General features: G+C 38.3%; 1 protein-coding gene across 3 annotated transcripts in view; it reads right to left on the reverse strand.

The window, feature by feature from the left end:
- Positions 1-1,413: 1,413 nt before the first annotated feature.
- The window catches only part of LOC121314420 (putative Polycomb group protein ASXL3), a 75,129-nt gene continuing 58,303 nt past the window's right edge, over positions 1,414-18,239 (reverse strand). For all 3 annotated transcript variants that reach the window (XM_041247682.1, XM_041247680.1, XM_041247683.1), the window contains 4 exons: positions 15,081-15,177; positions 9,829-9,934; positions 7,266-9,429; positions 1,414-6,674 (listed from right to left, as the gene is read on the reverse strand). In XM_041247682.1, coding sequence (XP_041103616.1) covers positions 3,186-6,674; positions 7,266-9,429; positions 9,829-9,934; positions 15,081-15,177 — 5,856 coding nt within the window. In that variant the 3' untranslated portion in view covers positions 1,414-3,185. The remainder of the gene's footprint in view (positions 6,675-7,265; positions 9,430-9,828; positions 9,935-15,080; positions 15,178-18,239) is intronic.

Genomic DNA, 18,239 nt, shown 5'->3' on the forward strand with positions numbered 1-18,239 from the left:
AATATTTATGTTGTTTTTAATATGCCGGTTAAATTGACTGCTCATGGTTGTTCTAATGTTAATGGTATAGTTTCACATACTAACAAGGTGATGACTGACAGAAAAGGCCAAGCATTGGTCTTCCCTCTTATGCTACTGCCATAGATATTAACCATGGAATGTGACAAGGTTGAGATTAAAACAACACATGACTTCTTGAATTCATTTATCATTAAAAGTGAACAGAGTATCATGCTTGGTGGTGTTGTAAATCTATATAATACAAAACTATCTTACTCCTTCTTAACATGTCACAGAATAGTTCTTTCTACTCTACCCAAATATACACTTGCTAAACCCATGCCAAATAATCCAACCTGTACATGACAAAACTGCACTGAAAAAAAAACCTGACACTGAATATCTCTGTGTTCGCAACATGAAGAACATGTGAGCTCGCTTGTATTGTATATTGGTTTGATCCTTGATGGACTGGTAGGCTATAATGCATGGGTTACATGTACTTTTGATGCAGCCTTGCTGACAATATTAATATGAAAGCACAGTAATATAGTTAACAGCATCATCAGGAATTTCCAATATTTTAGCTCAGTGGTTTATTAACCAGTAATCCATGTTAACATAATCTCCCCCTGTACCGCCCCATCTCATTTTCGTACATTGAAATTAAATTATGGCTTTGCAGGAAAATTCAATTTTAAGCACACCAATTGTAAAAATTTCACCAAAAAAAGTTCACCATGTCTCACTCCAGCATGGTCAGTGGCATGGCAAGCCAACTATCATTCAGAGATAAATTTACAGTATAATCGTAAATCTCGAAAAACTACTCACTTCTAAATCTATTGTAGTCATTTTTGTATTACTTTAGTATAAATACATGTTAATATGGATTCATATTTTGTTTTTTTCTGACTTTATGTGAACGAAAAGACACAAATTCGCCCATTTTCTCATTGGAAATAGTGATATTTTGAAATTTACCTGTCCTGGTCAAAAAAGCAAAGTCTGTGGGGAATAATAGCCATTTTCTATACTTTTGAGGCATAAGCAATTAGGAAATAACACTTACTACTCAGGAACAAAAAAAAAAAATTGTTACACAGTGTTATTATTATTATTAATAATACTATTATTATTATTAATAATACTATTATTAGTTACTGTTATGTGCAGGAAAAAATAATCCCTCTTTTCATAATTGTTCTTTAATTCTGAAAGCTACTTGAATTCTCTTTTTATGCAAAATAATTGGACACCATTGTGACCTACCTGTGGATGTCTCTCAAGCCTTAGGAAAACATTGTTAAAATATGCCATCAAATAGAGACATAATGCTTAACTTTCCTACTTATAATAGGGGTATCTAGAGATAACACAGATTAACACATATTATTTGTACTTTTTTTTATTTTATACATTAAGATCAGACATTTTTCTTAACACAAATGTGAAATACAGCACCGTTAACCACAGTATCCCTGAATTCTAACGACTACAACATTGATCCTCTTTAGTTTTATCTGCAAAGTTACTTTAATAGTAAATCAAGGATAATGCTTTTTAAACAATAACAAGCCTTTGACTGACTGACTGATGCTCCTGGTAGGGTTATTATATATATACTTTACATGTGTGAGTTTATGCCACTTGATGGAGCTTTTCTTCTTTGGTAGAATATGAAGAAGGCTTTGTCTAGGTATACTAGTGACTGGTTGTTGTTTCAACTGTTTCTCAACTAAAATCAACGTTTCTCACAATTTGTTAAACACAGGTTAATTTCACACCAATACATCTGATGTCAGCTATAATTTAAGAGCGCTTCTCTGAAAAAGGCATACAATGGCAAATTTGAGATGTATGTAAACATTTAAAATACTGACAATTAAACATAGTTTAAAACACTGAGTAGTAACTGTTTCAGTTATACAACAAAAAATGTAATAATAACACTATAAAATCATGTAATTGACCCAGTATTTAAGAGCATTGGTAACTGGTAAAAATGTATTTTTCGTTTTTTTAATACAGCATGGTTATATGTATATTACAGACAACCTGTTGACTATCTTACCTGTATCTTGATCATCACTAATTTAATAAAAGAGCTCAATAATATGTGATAAGTAAATACTATTTTGCTTTGCTAATGGTCACTTATACTGAACTTCTGTTTCTTTCAAATGGACGTTTTATTATTATATTGTTATATAATAGTGATACAGATTAAGTCTGTGTTAGATGACACTTGGCACAACACAGCCCCAACATTCTATTCTCCAAAACAGAATCGGGCATGGGTTCAAGCATGTCATACATTGATATATCCTTAATTGTTCGACAATGAAGTTTACCTTATTGTACAAAGTCTACAACATGTAACTGTGATAGTCAAATTAGTAATTGTAAAACCATTTAATCATATATTTAATAAATAAATAATTTATAAACATGTACCAGACTAAAGCATTTTCCCCTAGTTCTGCAGGGAATTCTTGGGTTAATCTGGTCGGTAACATCTAAATGCTGCTTTTGTTATTTTATTTATTTATTTATTTTTTATTTTCTCTCAGCTGCACTGTGAAAGGAACAATCCCTAATCCCAACGTTGCAAATGTTTTCACATTCAATTATTACATAATACCTTACATTCAAGGCTTTTTCACAAAGTTCTGTGTGTACTTCATAAACGCTTTTCTGTTAAGAAACCTACTTGCCATGCAACCTTTTATTAAAACAGTCTAATTGTGTAAATCAAATGTTATAATCATGGACTTGGGGGTAAACACATAATAATAATTAATAATTAAATAATAGGATTTCCTTACAGTATTTCAATTTACTGGCATGTTTTTGTATTTCCGGCCTCGCTAAATTCAAAGTGAGTTATGGTAGTGCATATTTTTAATGGCTTCTCATGCCTAACACCCAGAAGTTTTAAAACAGTGCTATACTTACAAATCAAGATCCTTATTTATAGAATAGCTTAAAATTCACATTCCTTTGTTTTCATGTAAACATTGTATTACAGTGTTGCAATGAAGTTGACACAAACAAGTTTTAAAACAAATAAATTAAAAATGTAATCTTTGTTCTTATATTTTAAACGGTACAGGAATGCAGCTGTAGTTCTCAAAGTGTTATCAATATAAATAGTGTCATACACTTGGTTTTTAAATAACTGTCTACCGCACTACTAAACAAGCAACACATAGTTTTGATGGGCCTATGCAGTCATCATGGCAGAAGGCTCCACAGCCTTTGCACACAATCATGGCTTTCAGCCTGCATGAGCATTTCAGCTCCAGTTCATCAACACTGCTGCCATCAGCAAATATCTGACCTGAAACAGAGGCACTCTGATTCGACAAGTCACTACCACTGCTTGCACTGTTACCCAGAAAGCTTCCAATGGATTTCTCAATAACAGAGGCAGTTCTGTTGAAATTAGTGTTACCAAAATGTATTGTGGAGTACTTTCCATACACCTGCTGGGACTGAGGTGCTTGTGGAGTTTTTAACTGGGCAAAAGACTTGTGTGGCGCTGGGGCCATGTAGGAAGGAAACTCTGGGCTCTTGAGCTGAAAACCCTGCATGTGTTCCTTTGCTTCATTCTGCTGATAGGACGTCTGCTTAACAGCCATTTCACAGTTGTTTCCTAACCCCTCGTTAAAAGAAATCGGCTCCACTTTTATATTGCTACAGATGTTTGCTGAAGGAAGCCAACTAAGTCTCTTGGTCTCCATGGCAACGTCTGTTTGCTTTTGATCAGACGGGACTTCTCCATTAGGTGGATGCAATAAAGATGCGTTCTGGGCAGCCTGTGAGACACTGTGAATGTCATCAGCCTGCTTAATTTGAAGATTGGATGAAAAAACACTTCTTTTTCTCAATTGATCTGTTGCCACAGAAATATTGACTTCTCCTAGACCTTTTTGTTCCTGATTCCTGTTGAATGCTAATGTGTTTGGAGTCGTGCAGCCAGATGTGGCTTTCATGTTGGCTTGCAGCAAAGCTGTTGGAGGGTTGGTGTCTCTGACGTCAGCCCGGGGAGGATAAAAAAGCCTTTGAGAGTCACTGGCTTCAGAAGGAAAGCTGCCATTTTTATCAATATCCAATGAATCTTTCTGAAAGATGCATGCGGGAAGTGGTCTCTTCTGCTGTTTGATTTCTGGGCTGGGAGTAATTCTGCCGTGCATCAGACTTTTTTTCACCCACTCCTGTACAAACGGCTGCCTTGGGCCCAATTGATTTAAATAAGTACTGAGTGTGCAGGAAGCATTTTTACTCTCTGCCTCAGTCATTTGATTGTTCTGCTCGCATTTAATGTGAGCGAGTTCCCCTGCAGACTTGGACACCTTTTTGTTGGGACAGATATCACGCTTTCTTATGTGGACAGGCCCCCCTATTCCTGGAGCAAGTCCTTTGCCATCTGGGCTGAGACAGCTCTGAACATTTTCCATGACATTTCTCATAGCTGCAGCTGTTTTGCATACTGAGGTATTTTGCAAAGGCAGAGGCAGTCTGTTTATCTCTAGTCTGGCCCCTGACCGGGGCTGGGGCAGCACTTTCTCCAAAGGCAAATTCCCCTGCAGTAGCTGAGTCACTAGAGGGTTATTGGCCTCCACTGATGACAGGCGACAGCTAGAGCTTACAGCAAGGTAACCTCTTTTATGGTTTTCTGTGTTCAATGATACACAGTCCTCAGCTATATCAGTGGCAGCTACAGAGGTCTTGACTGTCCTCTCGTCTAGAAAATGACTTCCATGATGCAAATTCACTGCTTCTTTCAAGTCCTCAGTGTCCATATCACTGGGTTCAGATTTGATGATGGTTTCTGAAAAAATAGAGCAATCTGGAGAGGTGATCATTCCTTCAGTGCTTGAAATAATTTTGCCTTTTTTCTTTTTGACATCACTTACATGTTGATGTATTATCATTGTGTCCATGCAGTCATCTTTCTCTTTCAGCCAGCTTTTAGGTTCACTGATTTGATCACTGATTACCACTTTTTCAACATGCTTGTACAACAGGGAGCTGTATATAAGATTGGCAGCACTCTGCTCAGAAGGTGTAACCCCCTTTTGTCTGTTCTGCTGAAGTACAGGTGAGCCATGCAGAGCATTATTAGTCACCTGTAGTTTCTTACTGTTCGTTCGGGAGGCATCATTAAAAATTGAATTCTGTTCTGTTTTTTGGCGGAAAGGTTCAGACCTGCTCATTATTGACTCCTGCAATCGCAGTACAGTTTCCGTTTTCACCCCTTTATTTGGTAGGTTTTGTCGAGCATCAACCAAGTTTGCAGCTGGAGTGCTTGAATATGAACCAGAGCTGTGATCCACTATAACCTTACATGGAATAGCTTTGTTACTAGCAGAGTCTGTCAGTGGCAACTGTCTACACTCCCCCCATGTTCCAATTTCATTCACAACATTCTCATTTGTCGGCATTGGGTTGTTCTTAATTGGGCTCTTGTTGACATGGCCTCTGTCGGTAATATATTTTGTCATGCTGGCTTTTTGTCTGTAGTGTTGGGTCTCCCTTCTGTCAGCATTGCTTAATGCATGATAGTCAGACGGAAAGGGCACACTTGGTCTTTCAAATAAAAATGGAGTGTTGCTTCTGGGGGGGCAGTTTCTCTTGGATACTGTGTTGTCTTGGAATGTACTGCCTTTGGAGGTAGGCAGAGCAGTACTGACACAAGACACTTGGGGGGTTGTCTGACCCGTATACCTTAACCCTCCATTAATGGGGTGATTTGGGGATGCATTGTTCAATGGACATGGCATGGCTGGCACCTCTGTCGAGACCGGTGCAGTGCTGTCATCATTATACTTTGGCACAACAGCTCTATGGGTTGAGCCAGAAACAGTGGCTTTGGCACCGGGTTTAGACGGATATACTTGGAACAAAGATTTCTGGTGGTTGGGTCTACCGACAGCCATTAGAACAGAAGGGTTGTCAGGAGAAATAGAAAAACCATGGACAGAGACTGGCACTGCTGAGTTGAAAACTGTATTTGGATTGGCATGGTTATTCTCTACACTTGGCATAGTGTTAGTCCTACCAGTCTGGGGCAATTTACAGGAGGGCTGTGGAACAGGGATACTATGTGGAGCAGCATTTGGCACAGACATATTGCCCACAGACTTTGCAATTCTGTTTTCTGAAGCCTTGAAGGTAGGACAAGACCCTGAACTCAGTGCAAAGCCTTTCTCAAGTGGCCTACGATTGGGATTAGCAATAATAACACCAGTTGGACCATCACTCTTGGATTGCACAGCCACCTGTGAATCTGAGGAACACTTGTCCTCCTTTGAACTATGAAGCTTGGCCCCTTTAGCAGCCTGGTGTGAATGAGCTCTGGCTTGATGTTTGGCAAACAGTTTTGCCTTGGTTTGCTCTTTGATATGTGCAAGTGTTCTGGTCTTACTCCCTTCAGAAGGGGCTCCACCATCTCCAGATGTTATCCGTGCAGCTGCTGCCACAGCGGCAGCAGCTGCAGCCTCCCTCTGAGCCCTGGCTTGCTGTGCTCTGGCCTTAATGTCTGCCAGAGTCCTGGCTCCTGTGTTCCTTCCTGTACTTGGACCAGAGGTGGACGAAACCTTGGGTTCTGGCTTGGAAACTGGCTGCGTCTTGATGATAAAAGGCAGACCAACTTTGGAGAGTTGGATCTAAAGAAATAAAAAAAAAAGAAAGACATATATATTTATATTACAGTAGTGCCAGCAGTAAGGATCTTAAATACATAGCTATTTATTAGAATGAATGCATGGAAAAATAACAGCCCCCCTCCCATTTTATATTTTGATGGGAATTAAACATCTTGTACTGCACAAAACAATGCAGTCTTTCACATTATAGTAAAATGTTCAGTACAAGGGCAACATTTAATAAACAAAATGAAAAACATGTCTACGTTATAAAGAAACACATTAAAGTTTTGCCAATTTTTGAAAAAACAGGTTAACATTATAAAAAATATGGAGCTATTAACCTCTCTCCCATAGTTTTGAGGGATAGTTTTTGGTGCTTTCTCTGTAACTGAACTTCCTGTGCAAGCTCAGTTTATTGTGTTTATCACTTTAATCGGCTTTATCACAGCAGATTTACAGGACCTGTAGCAAAGAAAGTGTTTTGTGTTCTAAACTAATTGCTTCTCCTCCCTCTCCTGTCAAAATGTTAACCATAGAAAATAAATTGTTAAAAAAAAAACATAAATTACATTAAAAGTAATAAAGTTTATATGTATTCCTTAAACAGACCTTGAGGGGTGGGACTCTTAGCTCCTCTTTTGGTGGCACTTCTTTTTCAGGTGGTGGGGCGCTGGACTGTGAAGTATTCTGGTGCTCTTTATCTTCAATTCTGGCCCTCTTTTCTTTACATATCCCTGTGTGCTGCTCTCCTGTCTTCCGTTTGGAGATCTCTGGATCCCTGCAGTCAGTTCTCTGTATCTCTGGAGACTTGTTGGGCTCTACATGATTTGCAGAATGTGGTTCTTCCAGCCTGTGTTGGTGGTTTGTTTGATGAGACCTGTGGTGTTTGCTTTTTGAAGTGGTTTCTGATAATAATAAGGAGGATGACTTCTCTTGAGAATGGTGATGTTTGATCTGCTTAAGACCTTTGGCATTATTAGATGTTTCAGGTGATGCTTTGCCTGATACAAAGGCATTATTAGTCTCCTGCTTGGGTTCTTTTATATTTTGCTGAAGCTGAAGGTTTTCTGTTTTGGGTATCTCTGGTAAAGGCACTGCTTCCAGTGTTGAAGCAGCTGCAGTTATTTCTGGAGGGGGCTCAGCTGGTTTGCTGTCTTCAAGTTTCAGGATAGAACTATTGGGGGCTTCCGTGAATGCAGCTGCTTTCAAATCATGTTTCTCAGCAGTGTGCTGTTGTTTAGCCTCTGGGAGTTCAAGCTTCTTGCTATAACGCCCACAGTATACAGAAGGTTGCCCAGCACTGGAAGAGGCACAGGGTTTGGCAGCAACAAGTGAAGATGCTGTCTGTTCAGCCTCAGGATTTCCAATTTCAGGTACCTCTAGAATGACAGTTAGTTCTGGGAATACTGGTAATTGTGGCACAGCTTTTTTCTCTTGAACTGGACTTTCACTCACACTGGGCAGCAGAGGTAGAGATGACTGATGTTCAGGGGACTGGATTGTCGTGTTTCTACATGAAAAAGGGGGTTCTGATGATGTTGATACTTGTTTGGTTGAAGAAAGTAGAGTGTCTTCTTTCTCAAGCATAGATATCCTAAGCTCTGGACTGATTTGCAGTTCCTCAGGTGGTATTTCAGAAGGAGCAGAAATTGTGGCTTCCTGAATTTGTTGCATATTTTCTTCTGGTTGTGGGCCTACCTGGATTTTGGTTTCTCGTTGCTCTGGGGAAGGCTCTGGTCTAGAGATGGACTGATCCACAGAGCTAGGCTGGTTTGTGCATTTCAGGGACAAATCAATGTAACCTTTTTCAGAATCACTGGATGGATCTTCCATCTCTATGTGGTCTTTCAGCTCATTTGCAGACTGAAGATCGACCGTGGGTGTCAGCATCTCATTAGTCTGCTGATCCTCTGGGGTCGACAGTTCCTCTGTGGTTTGAAGCACCTTTGTGGTTTGATGCTCCTCTGTGGTTCCAAGATCCTCCCTGGTTGCAAAATCCTCTGTGGTTGTAAGATCCTCCATGGCTGCAAGCTCCTCCGTGGTTCCAAGATCCTCTGTGATTGCAAGCTCCTCCGTGGTTACAAGCTCCCCTGTAGATTCAAGATCATCCGTGGTTCCAGGCTCCTTTGAGGTCCGCAGCTCATCTGAGGCATGTTGCTGTTCAGTAGTCTGAGGCTGCATTTGAATGCCATAATTTTCTGAATCTACAGGAGGGGACAGAGTTTGGTCCACTGAAACTGGAGCCAACTGTGGAGTGGCAGTAAATATTTCTGCTTCATTACCTGTTACTTTATGATTTACTTCCTCTGGGGATTGAGTTGAGGACTCAACAGCACACTCTATTAGGTTGTCTGACTGCAGCGTTGGTGTTTCTTCTGCTTCGTTAGGGGTGCAGCTGCTGACATATTCAGCTGGTCCAATTTCCTGTTCATCTTGCTCAAGATATTCACAAATATTTGAGTCTACTTCCACGGCTATCTCTTCTTGCACCACAGACTCCTCTGCAGAAATGTCAGGGAACCCTGACAACAGTATATCCTCTGTTGCCTGCTCGGTCACTACTTTTGAAACTAGTTCCATGTTACACACTGCCTCGTCCACACTTTCTTCACATTCCTGCAACTTCTCAGTGTTCTCGGGCTCCTTCTTTTCTGCAGGAGACTGGCTGGATGTTCCTGGCAAGCAAGAAGACTCTGCAGCTGAACTTGGCCCATCTTCTGTACACTCCTGCACTGAGGTAAGTATCATTGATTCCTCTTCTGTCATACCCAATCTAAAAAGATTAGATAAAACATAAAAGCAGAAAAAATAAACTGTTCTTGATGTTTGTATGCTTCAGAATGTGTCATGTTGTTTTACTTAATGGTAACCCAAAAAGGTTATCACATGAAATTAAGTATCCAAGAGGACTTTATTCAGTGTAGTATTTTTGGGATTACGTTTTTTTGTCTTCTGTATAAGTATGTCTTGTTAGATAAAACTTGGATTTTCTAAAGAAATCAAAAGTGATTAGTGGATTTTGTTTTCATACAGAACTTTTGTTTAGAAATCATTTTGAAGCCATTTCGCCATATGAACACCAAATTAACTGCATAAGGCTCTCCATGTGTCGCTTCAATGTCAGAAGCATTCAATGCCACAACAAAAAGGTATTCCTATGTTTAACACTTACTTTTCTCCATAATATATTTCATAGAATTTTTCCTTCCATGGTTCTATCTTCTTTTCTTTTTCAATTTCCTGCCTTATTCTGAGCTGCATTTCTGGTGTAAACTCCCCTGCAATAGATGTTTTAAACATTTTCAATGTAAAAGATAAAACAATAGAATTTCTGGTAGCAAGCCACATGTGCAGCAATGTTAAATCATATGTTTACAAAGCCTACAGCTGATTTTAAATATCACAGACAACAACAACAAAAATGTTTCCAAATTAGTTTTATAGTGAAGTTATCTGGTGCTGGTTGTATAAGAAAAACAAAACAAAAACATGATCAACAAAAATATTAATTAAGGTTAATCATATGAAAGACAAAATACAGGTTCACCACTCACTTGCTAACCACCAAAGCATAATATAATAATATGAGCACTAACACATACCTGCCTATTAGAAACAAAATAGGAAAAAGCAACGTGCAAACCGCAAGTGGCCAAAAGCTGGAGAGGATGCTTTTAAAAACAATAACCACAGTTTCATAGTCAATATTAGTAAAAGTGCATCTTATAAATCAGTTTCCATTCCAAGTTGCTTGAATACTGTAGCAGACAGTGTAGTCAAATCAGGTTATTGCTGGATGGAACATACACTGTTTAAACTTGTTTGAGAAAGTTGAAAGTTTTCTCTCCCCCTCATCTCTTGGTCAAAGTAGACAAATGCAGCTTTGTGAAACTGAGTCATAAAAATCCCTTTGCATAATCAAAAACTGATCTCAGTTCTGGACACTGACGTGAACCAGTTATTTTCCCCTCTTGAGAACATGGAGGGGGGGTCGAGGTTTAATTAAAAAAGGCTGGACTCAGGTCTTAAGTTAGGAAGCTCAATGTGAAAGTTAGGTCCTGAAAGTGGTTGGAAATGGAAGTGACTGAAAAATAAATGTTCTGAAAGAATTCAGAAAGTTAGAGACAAGTGGGTATAAAAAATGGTTCTGGAAATGTGTTTCTAAAAGTGACTGAAATATGTTCTGATGTGGGAATAGAATCAGATATGAAAATGGCTAAAATCATGTCCTCAGAAGCCTGACCAGCTCTGAAGACGGTCCTACTCTCTGCACTGAGAGAAAATGAACCAAGAAACAGGACGCTGCACTGATCTGAAAATGGGTCTTTGTTTTATTTCACTGCTGGAAATCAACTACAAGATGGACTGAAGCAACTAGCCAGCAGCTGTGCATCTGGGAAGGTCCCTTAGCCTTACCAAAGAATTGTAACAAAAACATCGTCACAAACAAAATAACTTCTCAAGTGCAACGCATTCTTTGAACTGTAAGTACGCCTGATCAACAGAACCCATTCCAGTTGGAAATCTTCAGACAAGTTGAAATCAACAGCTGCCTCCCTTTGAAAAGAACTATTATCTTGCTGCAAGCCGATGCAATAAAATGCCTACAACAAGCAAAGTATTGTCTTCTTTTCCTTCGGTGGAACGTCAGACCCAGAGAGATGGGACTAGTTGCTAAGGAGATGAACTCCTCTATTGAAAATTGATAAGTATTCAACAAATCAAATATTAAACATTTTGTGACTCGTGAAACTGACTGTAACAAATGCTGTCAAGTTAGTGGGTAAATTCTTCCAGGAATAGAATATAACTTCTTGTTTTAGAGTGTGCAAGAAATGTGTTTTGTTTGTTGAAATGTTGCCTAATAAATGCAGATAATTTGATCATTGCCCCATTTCTGAGTTAATCTGAATATAAAATCAATTGAGATTGACAACATATTGTCAGTTTGGTAGATCACATCTAAACTAAATTAACACGGTAAAACTAATTTGATAAATGAGTTACTGGATTCCGTTCTGAATAGAAAGTTGAATTAATTCTTGTGCATTTTGATATGAAATATGATTGATTTCAATGAGAAGCACGTACTGAAAATAAAAATACAAAGTTGACACTGTGTGTGATCAACCATAATTAATATTAGTATATTAGTATTAGTATAATTAGTAGTTGTTGTAATCGTTTGACTAAGAAATCAATGAACTGTATTCTATTTCACACAAATCTCTAACCAAGCGCCTTTCCTTTCTGTAATATTAGATTAGCTGTGCACACTTTCTGATCTTAAGTAAAATAAATACATAAATAAATAAATTTAGTCATTGCCAATTATTTTTTTTATTATTTTCTCGCAATTTAGAATGTCCAATTATTATTTTTAGGCTCAGCTCACCACTACCACCCCTGCGCAGACTCAGGAGGGGCGAGGGCGAACACACGCTGTCCTTCGAAGCATGTGCCTTTATTTGCCCGCTTCTTTACACACTGCAGGCTCACCTCAGAGCTACAACGTCGGAGGACAATGCAGCCCTGGGCAGCTTACAGGCCAGACCACCGGGCCGTCTGAGGACACCCTGGCCAACCTAATGAATCACAAAGATCTTTTTGCCCGGTTTTGCCTGGGCAGATCTAGGAGTGCCCACAATTGCCCAGTCAGTCAAATTAATCTCAAAGATATTTCATTTTATGTTTTCAGGGGAGAGAGACAGAGCTATGATTAAAGAGCTTGTTTGACCCGCCTACCTGAGCAGCGTCATTCACTCACTCACTCCCTCACTCACAAAAGCTACACAGGAAGTCCGGTTTCAGAAAATAGGCATATATTTAAAAATGTATTTTTATTCACGACATGACTATATACAATATTTAATGAGATATATAAGACTCATTTATTTTACACCAATTATTAAAATCTTGATATGTATTATGTACTTAACTTACACTCTCAGTCACTCCACTGTGTATGTTCCCTGACTCTATAGATTGCTTGTCATAAACGCTGTCAAACGTGAATCACTCAATCATTCATGTTACACCCAGGAACTGCATCCATCTCTCTGATTGGACAATTCAATACAACTCCTTATTATTATTGGTTATTATTACATTATTAATAACACAGTCCTTTTTATACACAAGTGTCAATGGGGTTTCCCAATGGGCCCAACTTTGAAGAAAATGACAATGCCCGAGGATCTCACTAACGACAGTGATTCCGAGGAGGAAACTGAAAGCAACAAAGGAAAATGTGTGCTTGACATGTACAGGGCTATGAAGCAGATCCACTTTTTTGGAGAAAAAAACAAAACTGTCTTCCCATGAATGGCTGCATTTGCGAAGAAACGCTATTGAATTACAGCTTCCTCGGTACCTTGTGAACAACTGTTCACCTCAGCAGGATGTATAGTTGAGTCGACACGAAGTTCACTACTGCCGGATAATACTGAAAAACTTGTATGTTTAAAAATGTGGCTAGTTTAGAGATTGAACTAACTACGCTGTTTGTATAAGTACTTGTTTAGAAGCATTAAAACTGAAACCTGAAAAAACTTTAAATGACAGAATATATTAAAAGACTTGCTTTGGCTAACATCAGATTACACGTAAGTAAACATTTCCATTTATGTTCAAATTGTTAGTAAAGTAAATTAAAGTTGCTTGTTAAACGTTAGGTGTCATTAATAAATGCTTTAAAAAATATGCATTAATACTAAGTGTTACTTTTAGTTGTCGTTCACTACAATTCCATATTATAGCAAACGGGTGTGATTAATTGATTAATTAATTGTGCAGATGAGGTGATTAATCGATTAAAAGAAAATGCCAAGATTAAACAACATACACACACACACACACACCCACACACACACACACACACAGAGTACCCGTCAAAAGTTTGAGCACACTTGCTGGAAACTAGGTTTTTTTCATAATTGACAATGTTTTACATCGTATACGTTTCTGTAAATACTTGAAAATGAAAACACATGTTACAATATACAAAACAAAACAAAAAGAGTATCAAAGCAATGTTCAAGAAAATTGTCTCTAAATCTTGGATTCCTCAAAATAGTCACCCTTTGCCTTAATAACAGCCTCACAAACACGAGGCATTCAGTTAACAAGTTTCAGCAGGAAATCACCCAACATGTCTTCCCAGCTCTTCTGCAGCAATTCCCAGAGATGTAGGGCACTTGTGGGTAGCTTTGCTTTGACTCTTCTGTCCAGTTCATCCCATACAAGTTCTACGGGATTGAGGTTTGGAGACTGAGCAGGCCAGGTCATTAGATTGAGTTGTCCTTCACTTTCCTTCTTCACCAGATAGTTCTTGCACAACTTTGAGGTGTGTTTCGGGTCATTATCTTGCTGAAGAATGAAGGACTGCCCAACTAGCCGTAATCCTGATGGAATGGCATGCCTCTGAAGTATGCTATGATAGCCATGCTGGTTGAGCTTGCCATGGACTTGGTAAAGATCACCAACTCTGTCATCAGCAAAGCAACCCCAGACCATGACACTGCCTCCTCCATGCTTGACAGTGGGAACCACACATGCAGAACTCATGAGCTCACCCTCTCTGTGTCTTACAAATACTCGGTGGTTGGACCTAAATTTCAAATTTTGACTCATTCAATCATTTGACTCATAAGACCGACTTCCACTCCTCAAATGTCCAGTGCCTGTGTTTTTTGGCCCAGGCAAGTCTCTTCCTCTTATTCTGCACTCTTAACAATGGTTTCTTTGCAGCAATTCTTCCAGTCAGGCCAGCTTCATGCAATCTCCTCCAAACAGTTGATGATGAAACATCTGTAATTCTTGTAGCATTTAGCTGAGCTTGTATTCAGGGGCAGTTAATCGCCGGTTTCGCAGACTTGTGACTCAAAAGAACTTGATTCTGAGGTCACCCTTGGCCTGCCTGACTTTGTTTGGTCCTCATGAGTGCCAATTTCTTCAAATTATTTGATGGTCTTGGCCACAGAATTTACAGACACTTGCAAAGTTCTTGCGATTTGTCTTAAAGATTGACCTTCATTTCTTAAAGTAATTACAGACTGTCTTTTTTCTTTGCTTAACTGAGCGTTATTTTCCCATTTTCTGCTCCCTTACATTCAGGAATGACAAACTTGTGCCTATGCTACCTATATTTATAGTAATCATGGACCCTCTCCTGTTAACAATAACTGGTGACAAAAGGTTAATTATGTAACATGCTAGTTAACTCAGAGAACATCTAACAAAGACACTTTTATACTTAGGCCAGTGTTCTAACACTGTGTTATACACATTTCAGACTTTTAACTGACTTGGGCTTCAGACTGAAATCCCCTTGCTTTGGGTGACCATTTCATTGAAATTAACAAGAGAGTTGCTAAGCAACACATTTGTGAAATAGTAAAATACAAAAGCCCAGTTTTGACATACCTTCTGCTAACCTTTGTTTCCAACCTTGAGCAGCATACGCAAAGAATTCATTATTCAGTGCAGAGTTACTGAGACGCAGAACTCCATCACTGCCCATCTGAAAATTAAGGCAGACAACAAGAAGCAGTAGATTTGGAGAACATTTGGCTCCACACCAGGGATCTGACATATGCATTTAAGAATAACAGAAGAATGCAGTACAGTTAGCCCTTCTCATTGACTTCAAATTGATCAGGGCACACAATCCCTGTACTATTAATGAGACCAGCAGTGAGTTAATGAATAGAGGTCCACAGTAACGTGTAGTGTAAGTGTGATAAGAACTTAATGCGAATACAATACAATGCAGGAATACCACAGACAGTTCTGTTATTTTAACCAATTACACATTACACAATAGGGCTGGGTATCGGCAGTGTCTTCACAATACGATACGATGTGTATCACAATACAGTAAATTAAGGAGGAAAAATAAAAATCACACAATTGTCTCATTTGTTTGTGTAAGTGGTTGCAATAACATTGGTAAAGCACTTTTAATCCAATACGCTTCATGGCATGTTTTGCTTTTGTTTCCTGTTTATTTATCTTTAAAACAAAAATTACAAACCAGAGCTTCAGACAAAGTTTTTGTCTAAGGAACCAATGGCTCCAGGCCAAAAAAAATTGGTTGCCAAATTCAATTACTGGTGCCACTTCAGGAGAAAATTAGTCGCTACCATATTCAACTGCTTAAAATACAACAACTTGTTAAGACACGAAAGTGATACTAAAACAGTAACTTAATGTCTGTACTCACTTGTATGTTGCCACATTCTGCTGAGTGGTTAATCTATGCAGCTGATTTAACTCAGTATGTTTATATTTTAAGTATTTTGCAAGTGTTGTGTCTGGAATTCGTGACGGCACCTCTAATTGTGTACTGTTGTAACATGGGAAATAGCATGCAGCAGCTCCAATGCTCAGTCTCAGTGAAGTTCTGATCTGACAGCATGTAACACAGACAGCACTTATGATTACATGCTATTGTTTATTACTCATTAAAAACAAGTTTAAATTGCAGTGAGTTGGTACTGCTATTTATGATATAAAATATTAAATGTTTACATGACACTCGAACACGTTTGGTCACCGTCACAACTGTTGCATGAAACAGGGGTTATCATAGCCTGCTGGTGTTAATACAGCACCTATCTGCACTATCAAGCATTTGTAGTCGATAAAATTGTTATTATTAGTATTCGTGTTTGTCCTTCTCGCACTTCAGTTTATTAAAACGTGTGATATGTGTTTTTTCCTGCCTTACAGACCAACGTTATAGCGCATTCATAAATATTGATAGTGTACAGTGTACAGGGGTCAATGTATCGATAATCATATTGTCATGAAAAATATCACATAAATCGATGAATCGGCACACCCCTTCATGCCAAACATACTTTATTATTGTCTTTAGAAAATAAAGACCATTTCTGAAACTCTACCTAGTTCCAATACAACAACCTTTTTAATTATGAGGGTGATTTGAACAGAAGAGTTATCAAAATACTGCCACTCTCTCTATATTAATCTTGCTGGCATCTCCCCCCAGAGCCCACTTACATTACTACATACAATTAAAAAAATGAAATGAGGGTCTGTAGAATAGCAGGTCTATACATTTTAAGGTGGTATGTAGATCTGCCACTGTTTAGAACATTAAAATAGACACCAAGGTGCTTTGCTATAAACTGCTAAAACTTCCTGGATAAACACCTACGCCTACCAAACATGCCCTTAGTATTATTGTAGTTCATAATCTCTTCATAAAATCAGTCTTCCTTTTCAGTGAAGGCATGTACATTTTCTCTTTAACAATTAAGTACAGGGAACAAACTGTACAAAAGATACAGGTTACTAGGTTTTGGGTGGGAGAGAAGCATGATTAAAACCACTGGGGTAGAAAACATTTTTTGTATGATAAATTGTGATACAGTATCCACTGAAATCTATTCGCTAGCATGGGGAATGAGTATCTGCTTTCATTAAAAAAATGAAAGGTTTTAGTGTTGGCAGCTGATTTCAGACATGCTTTGTGAAGGAAACGTGAAGCTTTGTAGAGCTGGTTCCATGCTGATGAACGTATCTTCAGGGAAAAAAAAATACAAGAAAAACAGGCAGATGTCATTTGAGCACATTATAGAATTTATATATAAAAAAAATTATAATAAGATAGCATATCTATTTCCCTAAACTACAGTAAACTGAATTAATATTAAAGTACCAGCAGGGGGCTTAAACTTAACAAGATCCCAAATCAAACTACCAAGCAGATCTAAACACTTTCACAAAAGCAACCTCTAACAATGATTAGGAATAGCATCTCTCAGTAGCAGCGGGCGGGGACTGTTGTAGATCCAGAATCAGGGTTAGAAACTAACAATATTGTGCTACCAGTCCAAAGGACTAGTATCTTTTGAAACTTGCTAGTCCTGATGTGAAGTGCCTAAGTTGGAATTAACAGCAACAGTTGGGGTCCCTAAAAGGCTTAGATTTTATTTTGATAAAAAATAAACACAGTTACAAATTTAGATTTACATTTTTTTTTGTTTTTTTAACAAAGCACCTTCATAGACGCTCATACAGATCAATCAAGCACCTGTTTGCATCTCGTTACTGAACGATTACCTGTACTGTGTTCTGAGAAACTGACACTGACAGCACCAGACAGGATGACAGAGGAAAAAATTCTCTCAGCTGTGTCACCTTGCCAACCATTATGCTCTGCCTGAAACTGACACAGATGACTTATTTTATGTAAATTTTATTGTACATTACATGTGTTGCTATTTACAAAAATGCTGGCTGGCTATGAATTACTATCTACAGTAATTAATATACTCACATACACATTCAGTCTTCACTAAAGCCCCAATTTAAAGACAGTACGTTTCACTGTAGCCCTCAGGATGAAATTGTTAGGTGGTTATTTACATTTTTTTTTTTTTTTTTTTTTTTTTTTTAATTATTAGTTGGAGAAAACCTCTTCAGCAAGTACAGTAGAATCTGCCAGAACTCATGGATGTTGAACCATAGATACTAATGACAGCATAACAAATACAAAAAAAAAAACCCAGGGAAACGCAGATCTTTTCAAGAAAGCTGGGAGACTTTGTATAA

Source organism: Polyodon spathula, chromosome 4, assembly GCF_017654505.1.
Source record: "Polyodon spathula isolate WHYD16114869_AA chromosome 4, ASM1765450v1, whole genome shotgun sequence".
NCBI classification, from domain to species: Eukaryota; Metazoa; Chordata; class Actinopteri; order Acipenseriformes; family Polyodontidae; genus Polyodon; species Polyodon spathula.